The sequence below is a fragment of the Schistosoma haematobium genome, chromosome 7 (genome assembly GCF_000699445.3).
Source record: "Schistosoma haematobium chromosome 7, whole genome shotgun sequence".
Lineage (NCBI taxonomy): Eukaryota > Metazoa > Platyhelminthes > Trematoda > Strigeidida > Schistosomatidae > Schistosoma > Schistosoma haematobium.
Window position 1 is genome coordinate 14,731,049 of NC_067202.1, and position 21,225 is coordinate 14,752,273.

A 21,225-nucleotide genomic window follows, 5' to 3' on the forward strand; every position below is an offset into this window, starting at 1 on the left:
TTGAGGTTGCAAAGTCAGATGACAGCTCTGACTCGACTGGTAGTGTTCGAGTAAATGACCTAATATGCGCAAACGACATCTACTTATTTCCATCTTTTGTTAAACACGTGATTGAAACAGATCATAAGATTGATCTTAGCATTTTTAATTGTATATAAAAGCTGTCTATGGAGACTACTTGGGTTTGTCGAAATCTTAGCCATACAAAATTTCAACTTCCTTCTGTATGTTAAAAAGAGATTCGTAATTACACTAAACCTGCCTATCTCGGTAGTATTGACTTATTATCTTGGTTTTTCCCCCTAATTTTCGTCACTTGTTTTGAGATGTCGGTCTACCAATGAAGAGACTGGCATTCTGCACACTGATTCGTTGTGCGTCACTAAATGATTGTGTTAGCCTTTAGAAATAGAGGATATTCGTAAGTTATTGGTACTTGATCGTTGAAACCTTCGATGGATTGCTTTCAAAACTACCGAATGTGGACAGTTGGGGTCAGATGCATGGTAGTAGGTACTTATGTCAAACTGGTTGACGAGATTTTGGATTTCCATCAACTGATGTAGCAGTCGGTACATGTAATACACATACCAACCACCACCTACCATGACACACGATGTTATACTGACAAGTGTAGGCTCGAAGCAGTCTAAGAGCTGCTAAACCAAAACACGAGACCAGTTCATGAAGTCATTAACGGCTGGTTTAGGCCGTGCTAGTAAGTGTAGACTGCATAATTGGGGTTCAAGTGGTTGGAGCTTTTAGATGAAATGGCTCAGAATCAGTCGTAGGAGCGCAAATTCTCTCACTCTTTTTCTTCCCCTGAAACATGAGTTCCAGAAATACTTTATTCCACGAATTCACTCCGCTTGAACCATGCTCTCTATACTTAATATTTTTTCACTATCACTGATACCACTATTATTTCTACTACCTTGCGAAGGAACCTGAAGCAACTGGTATTTTAATCAATTTTTGTTGTTTATACGATCATGACAGACAAGCCCAAGCATTATGTATAGGTAGCAGCTGTGGTCGCATCTAAGTTCAGTGACGAGTTACAGTTTATTTATGTATAATTCACATTCTTTTACCTGTATTTAACTCACAAAATCCACCCTGAGTGTTTTATTTTTCATTCCTCACTTGTTCTACAGTTAATCGGTCGAAATTTATTCACATGGCCGTAAGTGGCGAAAGACTAGGGAAGTCAAGCACCCGTGTTAGTAGTGATCTATCCTTAAACAATGCAAGCACTCATAATATTGGCAAGAATAATCTGATAGTATCTAACTGGCCTGATACTGTCATTCCACAAATTTCCACTATCAGATGTCAAGCAAATCAGCCACCACTATCTTCATCACCGGTACTGAGTGCGTGTGGTGCTATTTATGGTCAACTGGTAACAGCAGACCAATTATGCCAGTTGGAACAGCATTCAACCACGAATACAAATGATGAAATTACTAAGCCAATTGACGTCGGACAAAAGAAAGCTAGTTTGTGTCTAACTAGTGTGAAATCAACACCATATGAAAATAAAATTCAAAAAGCTGTATCAATAATTAGTACTAACGTAACTTCCAGTACAAATGTTTGCCAACCTACTTCTCAGATAATAGTGGCTCAGTCAGCTTATGCCAATTTAGATCCAACAGTCACTAAAATACAACAACATACTAACAGAGATATTCATCAACCTATGGAATTATCGCATTCACTTGGTTCAGAATCATTTATATTTTCATGCCATTCCGATATTCAACCAACCGCAATGGACATAGGCGGACAACCAGGTAGTCCATCATTATCAAAAAATCTTACAACTGTAGTATCTAGTTGTTTACTTCAAAGTAGTACTTCGCAGAGCGGATTAAATACTTACTGTTATCCTATTTTTCCATTTCCTGTTTCCACTGCGGATGAAATTACTTGTAATTCAACATTATGTAACCATGTCAAAGATGCTGGATTAGGCAGTAATACTCGTGGTACTATAGTTACTCATTGTGAACCGATAGTAAATGTTAGTAATCAATACCCCTGTCCACGAGATTTAGAACAACGACCTGTCATGAAAATGTCAGTGAATCTTATTCGAACTTATAAAAATATTAATGAGGTAAGTTTTGTTAAATTATGCACCATGAAAAGATATTTCAATAATTCATGTTAATGCTTGCAGTTCACAAACCTTGTCATTTTTCTTGTTCCCCAATGCACAAAAATCTACTGTAATATTTATAAGATTAAAAATAATATGTTTATGAAAGTTTTGTGGTAATTAGGCAATTCAGTTTTTTGACTAATATACAATTTCATTCACTCGAAAACAGTGTTTGGATTAAAGAATCTAATTTATCTGTAAATGTTATTTGAGGAGAAATCACTGTAGCTCTAGGGAGTAGCCATAATGGACGGGGTCTAGTTATGCGGGGTAGAGGCAGTTACCAACTAAGGACAGTAGACGATAGTTGAGCAATATCGCGAGTTAATCGATGTTTCACATTTGGACCTCTGAATACTGACTCAGTGGTCTAGAGGTTAAGTTCTCTTCAAGAAATTCCAAGCTCTCAAGTTCCATTCCCTATGGAGTCGTGGATGTGCACTGCTGAAGAGTTCGATACTAAAATAAAATAGCTGTCCACTCCCCCCTGATTCCTAGTATTTGTCAGCTTGTCGTCTCAATAATATTCAACAATGTCTACAAAACACATATAACAATAGTTACCTACAAATATCCTATTACCTTGATATATCTTGTATTTATTCGAATAAAAGAAAAACTATCCTACCGTTAATGTTTAATTCTGTGGACCAGTGTTCTCATTCAGATCTACTGTGTAAGTTACAAGTTTTCTCAATTTTTGGAATAACTAACATTCAAAGTTTATTCAAGTTTATATTATTTTCTGATTGAGATCATGAACTGATTGGTGTTAGACTACCATTGAAAACCTGGAAGCGCTGGACGACCGTTTCGTCCTCAGTAGTGCGTGTCCACGATCCCGCTCGCGGGATTCGAACCCTGGGCCTTCAGTCTCGCGCGCGAACGTTTAACCTACTGGACCACTGAGCCAGGGTCCAATGGTGTTAATGTCTAACCTCAACCAATCCACGAAGTTGCGCGACCATCTTCCATTGTACTGAGGTAGACACCTGTTTCTACCGACACGGATTAGCTCCACTGGTCACGGCTTCTTAATGGGACGAAACGGTCGTCCATTGCTTTCAGATTTTCAATGGTGGTCTAACATCAATCGGTTCATGATCTCAATAAAAAAAACTTAACAATCTCCGCAACCCCTAAACTGATACTTATTTATATTAGTCAAATAATTTTCTTATTTGTTTTTACGTATTAATTTAGAAAATCTTGATAAAATCTGTTAGTTCTTATAACCCTTCCGTACCATCCAGACTGTCTCATCTGTTATTTACTCAGTCATTTGTGTCGTCTAAGATGGTCAAGCACAATAACACTTATATTGCTCAGCTAAGTTTACCACGATTTCCAGCTCTAAAAATCAGATATATATCCTCATCCCCGTTACTGATTTTAACTTCATGAATTAACTTTTTTTGGGATCAATTCATTGAGCGACGAAATAAAAAATATGTATTACACATAAGTTTAATCAGTAGTAATATATATATATATATATAAGATAAAATAAATGACTGATTTTCCTTTATGTTTGAACCAAAACGGATAAGTTGGATCAATCATATGTTGTAAATGAGTAGGCTTATCATATTTAGCGTTGTTCTTTTTTGTTGTTGTCAATTACCACCAACATTTCGATTTCTATTCGTCTTAATGATAATCTAAAAATAGTTATTTAGACTTTTATTGATCGAAATTATATTTAGCTGGGGTGTTATATTATTATTATTGTCATCTATATTATCTTAATCGTGATTTGTCTGTATATTTAAGTCTAGATGAGTTTGTTCAAAATTTCTGTATTGGGACATCAAATAAAATGTCCTAGAAACTACATAATTGATAAGACTTTTTTAAAAAGTATTTTTGAGCGATAAATCACATTGAATATACTCGTTACTTATCGTCTGTGACCTTCCTCTGTTGGGTTATTATTCTGAACTAATTAATTATTTTATATAATATAATAAAGGATTAAAAGTACTTCGTACAAATTGATTAGTTTATATCTACATTGATGGGTTCTTCGTGTAGACGCATAGATTTGTTAATGTAAGATTACACCACTATATTTATTTATGTGTTCAAAAGGAGATTGTTATTAATCTTTCCTTACCTTGGTAACTAATATTCCTTCGTTGTATCTTAATATGTTCTTTTTTCCTTTTCCTTTGAACTCTTTCTTTTTTTTTAATATTATTATCATTAGCTTTATTCAATATATTTTTGGTACAATATAGAATTCTCAGCGCAAAGTATTTCAACAAGTTTCTGTTTCTTTCTTCTTGGTCGGTCCTGGCGATAAATATTGAGTGATCGCCAGTTAGATGTTAGCAGTTCAACAAATGAACATCTGAATAATGTGCATTCTTTACGTTGTATATTGCCAGTAACCACATTGTCTCTTATTGAATTTTTTGTAACTTTGACAACGAAAGATTGTACACTTTTCAGAAACGCAGCAGAATAGGTTATGCGATTAATAGACATAACGATATATTAAAACAAACAAAAATAGATAACTTATTGAAATATCTAGATGGCAGGAACAGGTAGCCCAGATGCTCAAGCAGGCCGCTACGTTTATCACATCATTGAGTATTATTCCAACTATCTTTCAAATTAATAATCTTATTTTATCAACTAAACTCTACTCATTTTATTCCTGTCAATGTTTACTTGTTTCTAGCCGTTTGAACTGTTGTCACAATGTTCTTTTACAAAATAAGGTATATATTTACAATATTCAGTCTATTAAATTTATTTATACTAATGTGTCTTCGACGTAACTTCCAACCAAAACGTCTCATGTAAATAATTTAAACCCATTATGTGATGAATGATTTCTAAATATCACAGGTTGTAAGCAGTTGATGAGAACCAAACGAAATAAAAATGAATTCATGCTATTCTGTTAGAATGTTTGTTCTTGCTCTTTTCAAAATGATAAAGGGAACTATGTGTATAGATATTATATAGTTGTTAGTGGGATAAAATACACATGGTTCTTTCCATTTGATACACTTTTCTTGGTATGTTGTACATGAATCTCAAGAATTCAGTATTTCTATTGATTTGGAAGTAGCTCTATTTTATTCAAATCTAAACTACTCAATTACAATTATGTATTTACTCGTTAATTCCTCAAAAAAAGATTAACCTATCTTTATTTAATTTAAAAAGAATTATTGCAACAAACGAAAGCTACCTTAGAAGATACTTGTATTGTTTCATAATTTGTACGAGAGAGTTAATTATTAAGGAAAATTTGCGGATTACTAAAAAGTTGATTATTCACATCTAAACAACATACTACTTAAGAATCAGTTATAATCAACGTGCAATTTGGGACAAATGTACGTTAACCCATGTTGCCGTATCATATCAGAATCGTGCGATGCAATGGATGTAATGAGTAGTAAAGGAATTGAAATAATTATGATACCATTGTTAGCGGGAAGGACTAAACATTGAAAGTATAGTTATGTATGAAAGCAATATATATGAGAAAATAAAGTGAATGCTTAGCCATGTTACCTAACGTCCAACTACTGATCATGTTTATTGCTCCGATCCCTCTTAGGTGGTCTCTATCCATTAACCATGAATTGATTAACTATATTTGACTGAGCCGTTTTGGTACGTTCAGTCTACCTATAGAGTCCGTGTAATTATCTTAACCTCTTCTACTTCTTATCCAACCTTTAGTATCATCATATTTTACTGATTCAATCAATTATTTTAAAGTACTTTCATATTGTAAAACTATTGAAAATGTATTTGTTTGCTTACTTTTTCAGTCCTATTTGAGTAATGTTTCGTTTTTTTTCTTTCTGTAAGCCTAGAATTATTTTTGTTATTAACACTTCTATTGAGAGAAATTCTGCGCCGGTTTTTTTATTGTCTAATATGTTGTTTGTTTGTTTTTTATTGGACATTTGACATTCTCATCATTTACAAAATCCTTAAATATACGAATTTCTCAAAACTCCGCTTTTTTTTCCTAATAAAAAAAGAACTAAACAAACTTGTTTAAGTGTAACACGAAGATTAGTTGTTGAGAAAAATAAGAATTAAAGTTCTATATGTTTAAGAATATGATTACTTAACTGTTAAAAGTTAGTAAAAATCCACTTATCTTTTCTTTCTTTTAGGTCTACTATCGAAAGAAACGTCGTATTAGAGAACAAATTAGTGAGGATAGTATTCAAAAAAGAGATCGTAAAGGTTCTGTTACTTTTGGTAATGGTGGTGGATTGGCTCCTTCATGTCAAAATGGATCTACAGGAAGTTTAACAGGAGTTAATGTTGCAACTGTAGCAAATACAGCTGCATTAACATGTCACTATCATCATTATCATCATCACCATCATCATTGTGTAGCACCACAGTCGTCTACATTATCATCACAAATTCCTATGGTACCTCCACATCGATGTGGTATTGGTTGTAATAATAATAATAATCTTGTCACAGGGTCTATTTGTTGTACATCATCTTCAGATTTACAAACACGATCATCCGGAGTCAATGGCATTATCCAATCACGACATCAAGGACCCTCTATAGTTCAAATGAAACATCTTCACCATTCAACTATTCTTCATCCTAATCAACATCCTATTTCCAAAGATCTAACTACTTCACATCTCTCTCACCATTCTCAACAACATATCTACGATCAAGGTAAATTATATCGCTTGAATTATTAGATGATGCTAAGCATTCGAATTTCATTAGTGAACTAGATTTCCTATATACAATTTTTCTTATCTATATATAGTATAGACATCTGACTTTCAGTTAAATAGATTAAGAATTTCCATGTAATTTAAACAATTCAGTGTAATTATCTAGTTAGTACTTATAACTTCACAATTATAATGAGTTATAGTATTGTAGGTGTACTTGTACAGTTTGAATGAGTTGGTTTTTTATTTGTTTTTGTATTTCAGTCTCTTCTGCTTTCTTTATTGTCCACCAAGATAGAATAGTTCCTTTCAAATTAAGTACGCTACATCATCACAGAACATATAGTCTAGTGTTCAGTATCAACAGGATTTTCCTTATTGATTTTGTGTAGTGATATAACACCATAGTGTCTAGAATCTAATATTTTATATCAACAAGGACTGACTAGTTCGTGGAATAGTTGGTTAGGTCTACGTTGCGGTAATTTTCAGTTGGTTTGTACCCTAATATATATGCTGTCATTTTTATTAAACAGTATTTATAGTAAATTAACTCATCCATCAAGCACATGGGCTTGAGCGGTAACAATGCTCACCCGGCTGTCCAGACAGGAGTAGAGCGGGGTTCAAACCCGGGATTTAATGGCTGAAAGTTAAACGGCTTAATAGCCTTTTCATCGCCCCACTGATACACAGTGCTTATAAAGTTAACAAATCTATGTACCAATCTAAAAAGAGCTGCTTAATTTCATTTCGCTATTCTTGCAATGATGCAAGATAATTTATAGCAAAAACATTATATGCACCTACGTTCGTTTGGTGAATATGAAGTTATCAGTTTAAAACTTCTCTTCATTGTAGGTTACATATCCCTTATTATTGTTCGACCGCTACTACTGCTAGTAATAGCAGGAGGAGTACGTTTGTCACATTACATATAGACAGGCTAATGCAAAAGCGTAAAACTCGTAAAATAACATCATTAATTAAAACAGACAGCGTTTCAAATAATTTTTAATGTAAGTAGAAAGCTGTCGAAGACAGTGAGCTTTCGTCTTAGCACTGCTAAAGTTTTTGCTATACATCTGGATAAACTAGAACTGTGTAGATAAAATAAATTTATCAAACTCCTTCCTTTACCATGGTTTTAATCTCGTTTTTCTTCTAAAGACCATCACCTTCCCTTTTCCTTTATTTATTGACCTTTTATATTCTACCGACTCATTTGTGTTTCCATGCTCTTCCTGACTACAGTTCATCTCAACTTCAACCTTTCTCTCACAACGATTAATAATTATTTATTTTAATGACTATTCAATGTCATGACGGTTACATTTTCCAATTTCTTAATAAGTGTTGGGAAGATCCAAAGTATCCCTGGGAAAAGTCCAGAGGGATCGCGGAAATGCTGGAAGACATTTTATTCAAATTAGTGTTCAATATAAGTTTCGCAAAGACATCTAGAAAGTGAAGTCACGTGCCACATTTATGATTGAGTGATTACCTATCCTGCTACTACGTTTAGTATGGTTCCAGAAGCCCAAACCCACCTGATATACTATAAATACCCTCGATTTTTTGTACATGAACTAAACTTGGAGTAAAGCATTCGTTTCACACTTCGCACATTTTCTTATGTTCAAGTTGTTGTGTACATTTTTAACCTGAGATTATTAGAAAAGTTTAAGAAACTGATTCAAGAGTTCACTTAGAAAACTTATCAATAACAATAACATTTTTTTTGTTTTTAGTTTATCTTACCTCTCTGTCACGGTGTTTAACGAACCCATTATTATTATTATTATTATTGTCAGTCAGTCAGTAACAACGTAGAACTTCGTACGTACGTACATGATGGTAAATCAGTTGATGAGGTTGTTAATCTTCATCGACTGAGATGGTTGGGCCACGTGTTACGTATGCCTGAACACCGATTACTACGTCGTGCAATGCTAACGGGTGTTAGAGATGGTTGGAAGAGAATTAGGGGCGGCCAAACCAAAACGTTGCATCAGTGCTTGAAGACACTAACCTCTAGTCTGAGCCATGTTGGTAGATGCAGACTACTTGGTTGGGGTCCGCGTGACTTTCGTAACCGATGGTTGGAGACTTGGTGACATGGCTCAGGATCGATCACAATGGCGTAGGTGTATACACTCCTTGTCTTCCCTTAAACTAAGAGATTAAAATCACTTCATATCTTTCTACTAACTAATTCTTTCTTCCTGTACTATATCCTTATATGCAATCTTTCTCCTATATATTACTACCTTTGACCTAACCACTGCTATGAATCCGGTGTTCATCTTGCTGTGCCAATGAGGTATGGCAACCTGGACCGATGCATATATGTGCCTGGTCCTACGTTGTAGCTGACTGACTGACTGACTGACGTACGTACATTAGTTAGAGTTGCCACACCACATTAGCACAGAGATGCAGTGGCCGATTCAAATCCCACAGTGGTAGAGGTAATAAGAGTATAAGCAGCAATCAGGAAAATTAGTGTTTGGAGATCTTACTTAAAGAGTATAATCCAGTGAAATAAATTTGGGAAGAGAAAAAAAAGAGACAAGGAGGAATAAGGAGATCAAAATTTGGGAGAACACAAAGAGTGGATGCACCTGCGCCATTGCAAACGATTTTGAGCCAAGTCATTCAGGGTCTCTAACCATCGGTTGCTATCATTTCGCGGTCCCCAACCAGGTAGTCTACACCTACCAACATGACTCGGTCTGCTTGTCAGTGACTTCATGGACTTGTGTCATGTTTTGGTCTGGCCGCCCCTACCTTTCTTCCAACCTACTCCTATACCACTGAACATCGCACGTCGAGACAGTCGGTCGTTGGGCATACGTAACACGTGTCCCAGCCATCTCAACTGATGAAGTTTCACTACTTCATCAATTGATTTGCCATCCTTACCTAGTACCCGTTTCCTGACAAATGCGTTACTTACTCGATGGTCCTCGGATATACGAGTAATATTTCGAAGACACCTATGATCGAATACTAGTAACCTACGAATATCCTCTACTCTTACCGACCACGTTTCACTGCTGTAAAGTAGGACGAAACGAACTGCTGCTCAGTAAACCCGTCCTTTGGTTGATAGACGGATATCTCGCCTACGCCATAAATGACGCAAGTTTGCGAAAGCAAGGTAGTTGAGCCTCCTCTATCCGTGCTGAGATTTCGTCACACACTAAACCACAAGGGCTGATGAGACTTCCAAGATAAGTGAAGCGATCGACACGCTCAACTAGATTATTATTATTGATCATTTTTGAATATAGATATAATTTTGCGATTGTAGCTTTTTAACAAAGTGAATTCCCTGAGAAAAAGCTTTTCAATAAAGGGTTGTGGAGATTGTTGAACTTCATTGAAATCATGAACTGATTTATGCTAGACTAACATTAAAAACCACTTTTATGGAATAGAATTGAAAATAAGATTTGAAATAGTGTGAAATTATATATGGATATAAGAGGTATTATTAGTATTGACTTTTTTTTCAAAATGTTTATAGATTATGGATGTAAGTTAGTTAAAGAGAATCCGCCTTAATATCAACAGTTTCATTCACTTTTTGTTTTCCCATTTTTTGAGCTAGGGTTTCAAAACTTATTTTACAATGCTTTGTTCTACTAATCTATATTATCCTCTCGAATCGTATCTTCGATACCTAATCTTCTCTATTATCACTGATAATGTTACTAACTCGACTATTCTTGGATTTTGTCTGACAATTTCATCTCTTTGTGCTAATGGGGTATAGCAATTTGAACGGATGTACATACGTACCAGGTTTTACGTTTTGACTGACTGACTGACTTTATGATGTGAATCATGTTCTCTTTGTTGTCTAATGTACTTTTTTCATTATTCTCACCAATACTAAATATTCGTCAAGATTTTTTAGTCCTTTTTTCAACTTAATCATACGAAAATCTGGCTGTCTCATTCTTATATTTCTCTTCTTACGTTTTTTTATGTCAACAATGTGTGTGCATGTGAACAGGTTCATCATTTCCTTCTTGTAATCCGTCTAAATCATATCCATTGACTAATTTGAATATTGTTACCACTGCTTCTGGATTTCGTACTGGACTCACATTAACATCAACAAGTGTTGGGACTGGTCCATCTGTATACTCTTGTCAAATACAATCAAATTCTGTTTGTCAATCATCATCAGCATCATCGTCTGTATATCCATCACATCATCATCATCATCATGGACTTGTGCGTATTGGTGATGTATGGTATAATCGTTATAAAATTCTAGCCTTAATTGGGAAAGGTACATTTGGTCAAGTAAGTCATTATAATTTACGTTTTTCTGTTTTATAATTTTGTTAATTTATTTAGATTGAAATGTATTATGATAAAAATATGGTTGTAGGAAAGAGCTAATCAAAAGCAAGAATATAACTTGTTGGTTTTTGAGCGAGATTCAATTATCACTTATTATATGAATAGTAGAAACACCTTTGTATGTTGTTCAACAAAACGTTTAAAATGATAAGAATTACTTTTAGTTACCATAACAATATTTAACTCTCTCTTCGAATATTATACAACTGGCAAATGGACACTAGGTGCTATATTATTAAACCTTAATTCTAAATTTGTAATCTTGGAATAAATCTTAATCTGATAGTGATATATTTTATGGGCAAATAATCAGATACCACGTCTTGGATTTTCGCATGAAATTCATTCATCCATATGTCCACATTGAAGAGGAAACTAGGAGAAGACCCTGGAGATGGATAGGACACATTGCGGAAATCATCAAACTAAATCACGAGGCAAACCCTAGTTTGGAATCCTAAAGGAAAATAGACAAATCAAAGAATTCATTGCCGTGTGAATTCGAGGCAAACATCAAAAGAATGAATAACATTTGTCAACGACTGGAAAGGGGAGCTCAGGAAGGAGTGGGTTGAAGAATCCTGGTCGGGGGCCTCTGCTCCAACACATACGTAACAGGCGTAAGTGAGTACATGATATGGCTACAGTGAGCACTTTTGAATGACAGTTTGTGATAAAAAGAGCCACTAACCTTAGTTGAGAACACTGGTGGTGAAGGGGACTCTTCGAAATCAATCAAGGTTTGAGTAAACCGTATTATTTATGACCATGACGATGAATTTGCACGTAGTTTTCTCTCAGTTATTGGCAGAGTAAGCTATAGACGAGATCTAAACAGATCCATTAAATATGTAAAATCTGTCTACACTTTATAATCTGATTGTTTTCTTTTCCATAAATTATCCATTTATAAAAACTGTCTTCTGATTGGCTAAGAACTAATTGGTTAAAAACAAGTCGCAGTTATTTTAAGCTCCTCCTTGTCCTATACTCTTCCCGTTATTACTTCGAACCAACGGTACAATTTATAGATACATGCATGCATATCTTTTTTCTATATCGTGCAAAATTACCTGATTCTACTTATTTTTACCTAAAATTTACTGTGTGCTTATTTATTATTTTTTTTCAAATTTTGATGCTTGTGTGTTGGTTTCGAGAACCTTGTGATACTTTCTATATACGTACATATGTATATGTGTACTCCATATTATATTGATCGACATACTAGATAGACAGATACAATGGTGAAAATTTTAGCATTATATTAGCAATATCAGTGGTAGTGCGGTTGGTTGTAATGTTAAAAGTAGTATTAATAGTAGTAGTTTCTGTCGGAATTGTAATACAGTAACAATAGCTGTAAAAAAATAATAGTACATATATGGCCGTAAACACGATGAATCATTTTTGGTAAATCACTGTGCCGGTTTATGTGTGTGTACATTTAAGTCAGCTAGTTGAACAGTAGGTTGGTTAATATCGTGTAAGCTAATCATGCTGTATGTATGTATGTTCTCTGTGATATCGCCACCCATCACCACACCTGTATGTTATGCTTCATAGTATAGTTATAGATGCGATTTACAAGTGCACACGCAGACATACACACATAGGTAGTAAGTGCAAAGACACATACATACATATTTTGGACATATACAATGTTTATGTCTAACTGTCTGTATGACTGTATGCGACTTGTGTTGCTATGATATTTTTCTCACTATTACTTCGTACATACATAATATATATTTATATAATCGATGCTCTTTTGGGTTTCACAACTCTACTTACGTAAACATACATACATGCATACATAGATTGATATCTGTACACATTCAAGTGCCGCTTTTAACCGACTTGATTTTACATTGGTTAATCTCAGATAAATTGGTGCTTTACTTCATCCTCATTGTGTTGTTCTGATTAATTACGGTGATTTTTTCTCTATCTTGCCCTTTTTCCATGTTTTTTTTTGTGAGCATTAAACATGTCATGCGTTGTGAATTTCACCATGTTCCTCTAAGTAGTGTTTAAATATATACTATTTGTAATGGAATATAATCAATGCCGTTTTAGCCAGTGTTAAATGTTCAAGATTTGTCTGTTTGTTCTCTTTGTTGATAATAAATGTCAATAAGTATCTGATTTTCAGACTAGTGAGTTTTTTTTAAATAACCATGTTTAATTCGTTAGTAATTTTAGTCTGAACAAATATCCAGAAATCACTCAACTAAAGAAAATTCTAATCATTATAAGAGGTTTGTAGAGATTGTTGAATTGCATAGTTTATGTCACAGACTGATACTAGTTAGGTAATCATTAAAGATTAGGTGATGTTGAAAAACCCGACCGAAGCTGCTACCTTGACGCGGTGGTCGGGCTTGCCTATCGTGATGACTCAATCGAGCTATATTGGCTGGAACATATGTTCCTGTAGGTTCTACCATGCCAGGCAGGTCGATTGGAGAACAGTAAGACTAAAAGCAGCAACTCAAGGTATGAGGGCGAAGTCGTACTGCTGACTGTAGAGGGGTGTGACAGCAGTAAGGTGTTTCCTTCAGACAACCAGCATCTGCAGCGATGCTGCCTTCCCACAAGGAGGGGTGGGGTTAGGTAAGGTCAACCCTAAAAATGTCACACCTCACCTTACCTCACGGATTTCCGTCTCCGGTGGTAAGGCCCTTTGAAGAACGGAGCTAACACATTGAAAACCTTCCACGAAAAGGCTGTGCGCGACCGGCCTCAAGCAGTTGTCCCTTGGGTTCTGCGGTCATGCTCCCAACACTAATCCAATTTCATTTTCAGGTTCCTCAAGAAATACCCTTCCACGGTGTGGGCAGCCGGAAAGTGACATCAGCCCTCATACCCGTAACAACACACGAGACCAAGTTGGTCACATTCAAATCCTTCCTACATCTCCTAATACCTCTCTTATCTCCATGGCTAACCTTCCTCACATCTCTTTACCATCTCGCACCGCTAGGGCAAACGATTCGAGTACGCGGAATGCTATTCCTGGTCCCCTGAAACCACGCTCTAAACTACACGTAGGAGCTTTTAACGTCCAAACTTTGCCAAATAGGACAACAGGCTTCCTTAGCTAGGACTTTAGAATCCCGCGCCATCGATGTGTGCTGCGTCTCCGAAACACACATACAGGATCCGAGTAGCGTCATTCACTTGACCTCACCATGCCAAAATAATGAACCGACTCGATTTACACTTCGTATATCTGGAAGCCCTGATTCTGCTTCCCGTGGCCTCGCCGGCGTAGGTATAGCATTAAGTCCTAGGGCAGAACTAGCTCTCTTAGACTGGATCCCAGTAGACAGTCGTTTGTGCGCTGTCCGACTGAACGGAACAGTAAGGATCCGAAAAGATAGGGACACTCGTCGTCTCTGCCTATTCTCCAATCGAGTGCAGCTCAGATGATGTAAAAGATGAGTTTTACAGAAAGCTCTCCGACCTTCTCCGAAATGCTAGACTCTCGGATGTAGTAAAGGTGGCCGGTGACTTTAATGCTCAAGTAGGTCAACTAAGCGATGGGGAAAGACACCTAGGTGGATCTTATGGTGTCGTGGCTCAAAGAACAGATAATGGCGACCGTCTGTTGCAGCTATGCTCAGATAACCGCCTGTTCCTTGCAAATACTAACTTTAAGCATAAGGAAAAACATCTTTTAACATGGCGACCCCCTAATTCGTCCCAACGTTGGACCCAAATAGATCACATCGCAATCAGCCACCGATGGAGGGGCTCGATAGAAGACTGTCGCTCATTCTGGAGCACATGCCTAGATTCAGATCATGCTCTAGTACGAGCGCGTATTTGTCTGCCTCTTACTGGACGTAGGAAGGAAAGACGCTGCAAGGAAACCTCTTAGGGGCCTACTTAATGATAGTCAAGCTAAGAGTATATTTCAGGAACAACTAGAAAAACAGTTAGGCAGTCATGTATGTGATGCCCATCCTGAGGTAGCATGGAATGATATCCGAAAAGCTGTGGTGATATCTGCTAGTACGGTGACCCGTAAGGTTAGGGAGCAACACTGGATCTCAGCAGCATCTATCGCACTGATAGATGCTCGGAAACTCATTCCACCTGACTCTGAACATAATGAAGAGCGGAGTCAGCTTAATCGCAAGCTGACAAGAAGCCTACGCAATGATCGCGAACAGTGGTGGGTAGCGAAAGCAAGAGAGATGGAAAAGGCAGCGGCAATATGTAATAGCAAACAACTGTTCAGACTTGTTAAGGAAGCCGGTATTAGGAAACCGACTGTTAGCGAAACACTCTCAGAGAAAGATGGACATATTATACATTCTCAATCCAGGAGATTGGATCGATGGGGAGAACACTTTAGGGATCAGTTCAACTGGCCTTCAGTCACACTTCGGTTTCCCACGATCTCCAGTCAACCTGAATGGTAAGTAAATATAGGTCCTCCGACTCTTTACGAAGTTGAAAAAGCCATAGGAAATCTGAAGCGAGAGAGAGCAGCAGGCCCTGACAGGCTTACTCCTGAGATTTTTAAGGATGGTGGTCCAGTATTAGCAGTGAGATTAACTGAGGTCTTAGGTAGAATTTGGGAACTAGACATAATCCCATCTGACTGGTCTCAATCACTGATTGTTCCAGTCTATAAGAAAGGACAAAAGTCCTCTTGTGACAATCACAGAGGAATCAGTTTGACTAATATAGTGTCTAAAATATTAGCTTTAATAATTCTTCGACGCCTAACTAAAGCTCGTGAAGAGCAGACTAGAGAAAATGAGGCTGGTTTTCGACCTGGACGTGGTTGTATCGACCAGATATTCACACTACGTCAGGTTCTAGAACACCAAAGGACGTGTTTACTGGGCTGCAGTTCGTTCCGTCCTACTTTACAGCAGTGAAACGTGGTCGGTAAGAGTAGAGGATATTCGTAGGTTACTAGTATTCGATCATAGGTGTCTTCGAAATATTACTCGTATATCCGAGGACCATCGAGTAAGTAACGCATTTGTCAGGAAACGGGTACTAGGTAAGGATGGCAAATCAATTGATGAAGTAGTGAAACTTCATCAGTTGAGATGGCTGGGACACGTGTTACGTATGCCCAACGACCGACTGTCTCGACGTGCGATGTTCAGTGGTATAGGAGTAGGTTGGAAGAAAGGTAGGGGCGGCCAGACCAAAACATGACACAAGTCCATGAAGTCACTGACAAGCAGACCGAGTCATGTTGGTAGGTGTAGACTACCTGGTTGGGGACCGCGAAATGATAGCAACCGATGGTTAGAGACCCTGAATGACTTGGCTCAAAATCGTTTGCAATGGCGCAGGTGCATCCACTCTTTGTGTTCTCCCAAATTTTGATCTCCTTATTCCTCCTTGTCTCTTTTTTTTCTCTTCCCAAATTTATTTCACTGGATTATACTCTTTAAGTAAGATCTCCAAACACTAATTTTCCTGATTGCTGCTTATACTCTTATTACCTCTACCACTGTGGGATTTGAATCGGCCACTGCATCTCTGTGCTAATGTGGTGTGGCAACTCGAACTGATGTACTTACGTACGAAGTTCTACGTTGTTACTGACTGACTGACTGATGTTGGAAAGCTGTTTCCTCCTAGTATGGAATTCCTCAGAAGTGCACATCCACTACTTGGTCGGGGAGTCGAGGCCATAACTTGTAAGTCTTATCGTAAACAGCGCTTAAAATCCAGGCTGATGAGTCTACATTTCTAACTTCAATCAATTCGCAATACTATACAACTCTCACATCTGGCACGATCGAATTCCACCGTTCACGATTTCGCACTAGAACTCCGTGAATTAGTTCTCTAAATTAGTCATTAGTGAGTATACCCCCCCAAATGCCCTGGTACGGCCGAGAGTGGATAGAGTCTGCTCCCTCTCGAAATGCTGTCACACGGCCACGCGTACACAGCCTCTGACAGGGAAGTCCTACTCAATGTCTTCTCGTGGCATTACTGTTGTTTACGAAAATCAAAGGACGAAAAGCGAATGTCCGGCGCTTTATCCGGATCCCAAACCAAATCAATGGTGCACATGGGCTCCAGTATCCTGAAGGAACAAATGGTGTATGAACTAATTGTTGATCACCGGCTATCATGGGACTGCATCTCCTCACGATGCTGCACTGCCTTGTGGATCAGACCTTTAGGTCAAAGGCTCGGGGAGTGGTCCTCTAAGAAAACCACCTGCTTCGATTTGGGCACCCGGGCAGTATCACAGTCCTCACACATATCGAATGAGATTTGTGTGGCGCATATGTATTTGGTGCCCTCTTTGTACCAATATCTATGTGTTAAAATAAAATAAATATCCTTTCGATTACTTAGTATTTATTAACAGACTGTTGGGAATATATTTCGTCATAATTTTGTCAGTTCATTTATTTTAATAATTTATTTTACAATTGTCTTTTAACATTCCTAGATTCGGTAGCATTCATATTTTATATATGTTATTTCTTTTTTCATATAATCCTGTATAGTCAAGGAGTATTAAAAAACTGGATACAGAATCCTCTCTTATTTTGATTTTTGAAGATTTATTCATGTTGTGTTGTACAGACTTAATGGTTGTTAGATAATCGTCTCAGTTGATAAGTAGTAATGTTATGCTATCTTCGTCATAAGGTTAAAAAAACGCTGAAACCATCATAAAAACAAATCTCTTGGAGATTCAAATCCATAACTTTAAGCGCTAAAGCAAATGGGAGAATGTAAGACTTAACCATATACAAGGCCTATGTTCGATAGGGTAGTGTCATACCTGTCGTCTATTGTCCTTACGATTGAGGGAAAACTAAAATAAAATGATTGACTACTGATTTGATGACGCAAATTATCCGGTAAGCACTTTTAGAAGAATTCTTTTCAACCGGATGGTGTTGTTAACCCCATATGCAATTCTTCACCTTTACCTGTGCTTGTGACTCCGGGCGGAATCACGAGTTGACATGACAACGGTTAGAAGCCCTACTTTTTTTCCATTGCTATCCATAACGTGTAGGTTGTTTTTATACCTATGTTCAGTTTTAGTTTAATCGCCGTATAATAGATAGGGTAAGGTTATCTATCGTCTTTTCACTGTTCATTAAATGTGTAATATCCAACATTTTCGAACATTTTTTTTCGTTCATTTAGTGGGTGAGTTCTAAATATAAAACCATAATTTTCATCGGGGATTTCATTTCAATAGTCTAAAATTGTCTTCTGTGATCACACCAGTCCAGCACACTTCGAATGGCTGGATAAAAAATGGCAAATAAAGTGAATAGTAAAGCATGAAATGAAATCCTCACTGAAAATTATGTATTTACGTTTAGCGCTTACCCACTGAATTCTCTAAAATACTTGATACTGCACATAGATTAGACATTGTAAGATTTATGGACACGTATCCTATCTTTAAATGAAATACAAATTATGATAAATTATTTGTATTAGGTTCTGTGGAGATTATAGAGTTTCAATAGATCTTTTATTTATTTATAACACTATTGAAAACTTAGAAATACTAGACGGTTGTTTTATCGTAATTCACGACATAAGACCTATGAAAATTGTATAGTCTCCACAAAACCATATAATGATAATAATCATATGACCAACTTCTAGATTCAATTCCTGGAGTTCCAGTGAGAAGCCATAACCAATCAGTAGAGTCCAATCAAATAAGATGTGAGATAGTTATCCCCTGCAGGTAATTGATGTTAGACACTACCAATGCTGGATATCAACTCAGTGGTATAGAGATTAGGCATAAGCGTGCGAAACCAAAGGTCCTGAGTTCACTATCCAGATGTGAGATCGTGGATGTGCACCGCAGAGGAGTTCCATGCTATGACGGTACGGGCGTCCATTGCTTCCACTCTTATGGTGGTCTAACTAAGACATGTTCGTGATATAAAATCTACGAACTATTTGTTTTGTCTAAGATGCTAATCGCTATCATTCTCTATGTAAGCCAATCGAAATTCCATTCATAATTTTTTTTACCTCGCATATTCTATTTCGTCTGTAACTTAACGTCCCCAGTCTCTTCTAGTGATACGTCCCAGCTGACACGAATAAATTTGAGTTCATATAAACTTATCTCTTATTGTTCCTCTGATTCGTAATTTTTTCTTCTATCCCCTGCCTTAAGTCTAAGAAAAAAGAGCAGTCAAACTTTTATTATTATATTCCACCCATACAATGTATTTATCCCAAACACTTTAACTCACATACATGAAATATCCAACTGCAACTCAAATTAGGAAACCATTATTTGCATACAACCACTCCATAAATGACAGAACGAAGTGAACATTACATTATTAATTATCAATAATTGAGAATTAATGAAACATTTAACAATAGTTAACATTTTCTTTGGAAGCTTACAATAAGGATGTTTTGTCTGAAGACCCGTTGATCAATATCATGTGCCAAGTCGCCAATCAGAATCCTAATTCTAATTTGGTCTATTATTTAATTTATAGCTTAATGTCTCTGACTTGGTCTATTATACGTCTAACCAGCACTACCGACTTTGAGTCGATGAAGCTAGGTTTTTACAGGTTTGTTATTCACAAGCTTCTCTCAATACCTTGCCTTGAGTTTAGAAGTCAGCAACCAGCTTTAACTTTATTTATATTTCGAACTGACGTTTGTATACAGGGTTTCACCATACCGTGAAATGAAAAATAACAATTAGACACGAACAAACAGAAAGTGGCTACGGATATGAGAGACCGTAAATAATAGACTGGCAACAAATTATGACCGTTGGTTTATGGGCTAACGAAAAGCTTATGATAAGCGAAATACATAAACGTAGTACTTTGGTTACTCTCTAATTATACAACTAAATTATAATTATTAATAATTTGGAAAATTACTTCAAATCTACAACATTCAAGCCGATTTAAAAAAAGGTGGGAATATGAAAATACAATAATACTGTTAACTACTATACAATAAAAATATAAATAGTAGTAATAATTAGGGATTTAGTCCCTGATATTGTAGTTTGCGTACACTGATCAATATCATCAATCAGAATTCCGGCTGTAATTTTGTGTTTCTCGCGTCCATTGTTTCGTTTATAAACTAGTGTCCTGGACCTGCTTAAATACACTTTTATGACTCACACAGTTAGCCTTGAAAATACATAGTCTGAGCACCTAGTAGTCGGCTATTCATAAACCCTTCTCGATCTTCTTCCTTGAGTGCAAGAGAGACGTTAGCAGCCAGCTTCCATGATACTCAATTCAATCATGACTCAAAACTCACAATAATATAGAGTGAAATCATAACCACACATCAACATAATTAAGAAATGACAATAACGGAATAACTACGCTATAAATGGAAGAGAACTGAGTAATAGGTCTATAATAAATGAACAGTAACTTAAGTAAAGTATAGCATGCAACAACAGTTTATGTATGACGAGAAAGCAGAAGAATACAAAAATGCGGTAACTTAAGTAGTTGATAAAGAGCAAAAATAACTTCAGAAAGGAGAAAATCCTAAATTTTCTAATAATCGTTTCGTTTTAATGCCAAGAGGTACACTTTCCTCAATATTTGCTTCACTGGAACTATTTTTGTTTTCGGTATTTGCATAGTTCGTTCATAATTACAGAAATTCAGCCTTATTGTTAATTCTGGTTATATACTAAGTTATATGTGTAAGTTAAACAGGTTCATACTGGTTATTTTCATATACGTAAAGTTTGTTTTTATACAATTTCAAGATGATGTCATACATATGTCACACATATAATCCTTACAAATCCAAAATGTCACTTCAGCATTGACTAGCATCGGCGCCTGAAATAATGTTTAGTGATGGAGTAGTTGAATTGCCTCACCTATCTTGAGTCTCATCAATCCTGGTGTTTGGCGAAATATCTGCTCGGATTCAGAGACCTTGGCTGCGCTTCGCTAACTCCCATAACTCATGGCGTAGGCGAGATAT

The 21,225-nt window shown here is 36.5% G+C and overlaps 1 protein-coding gene across 1 annotated transcript in view; it reads left to right on the plus strand.

Annotated features, from left to right (window-relative positions):
- The window catches only part of DYRK1A_2 (Dual specificity tyrosine-phosphorylation-regulated kinase 1A), a 54,328-nt gene that overhangs the window by 5,104 nt on the left and 27,999 nt on the right, over positions 1-21,225 (plus strand). The window contains exons 2-4 of the mRNA XM_051218070.1: positions 1,158-2,125; positions 6,325-6,856; positions 10,886-11,181. Coding sequence (XP_051064505.1) covers positions 1,181-2,125; positions 6,325-6,856; positions 10,886-11,181 — 1,773 coding nt within the window. The 5' untranslated portion in view covers positions 1,158-1,180. The remainder of the gene's footprint in view (positions 1-1,157; positions 2,126-6,324; positions 6,857-10,885; positions 11,182-21,225) is intronic.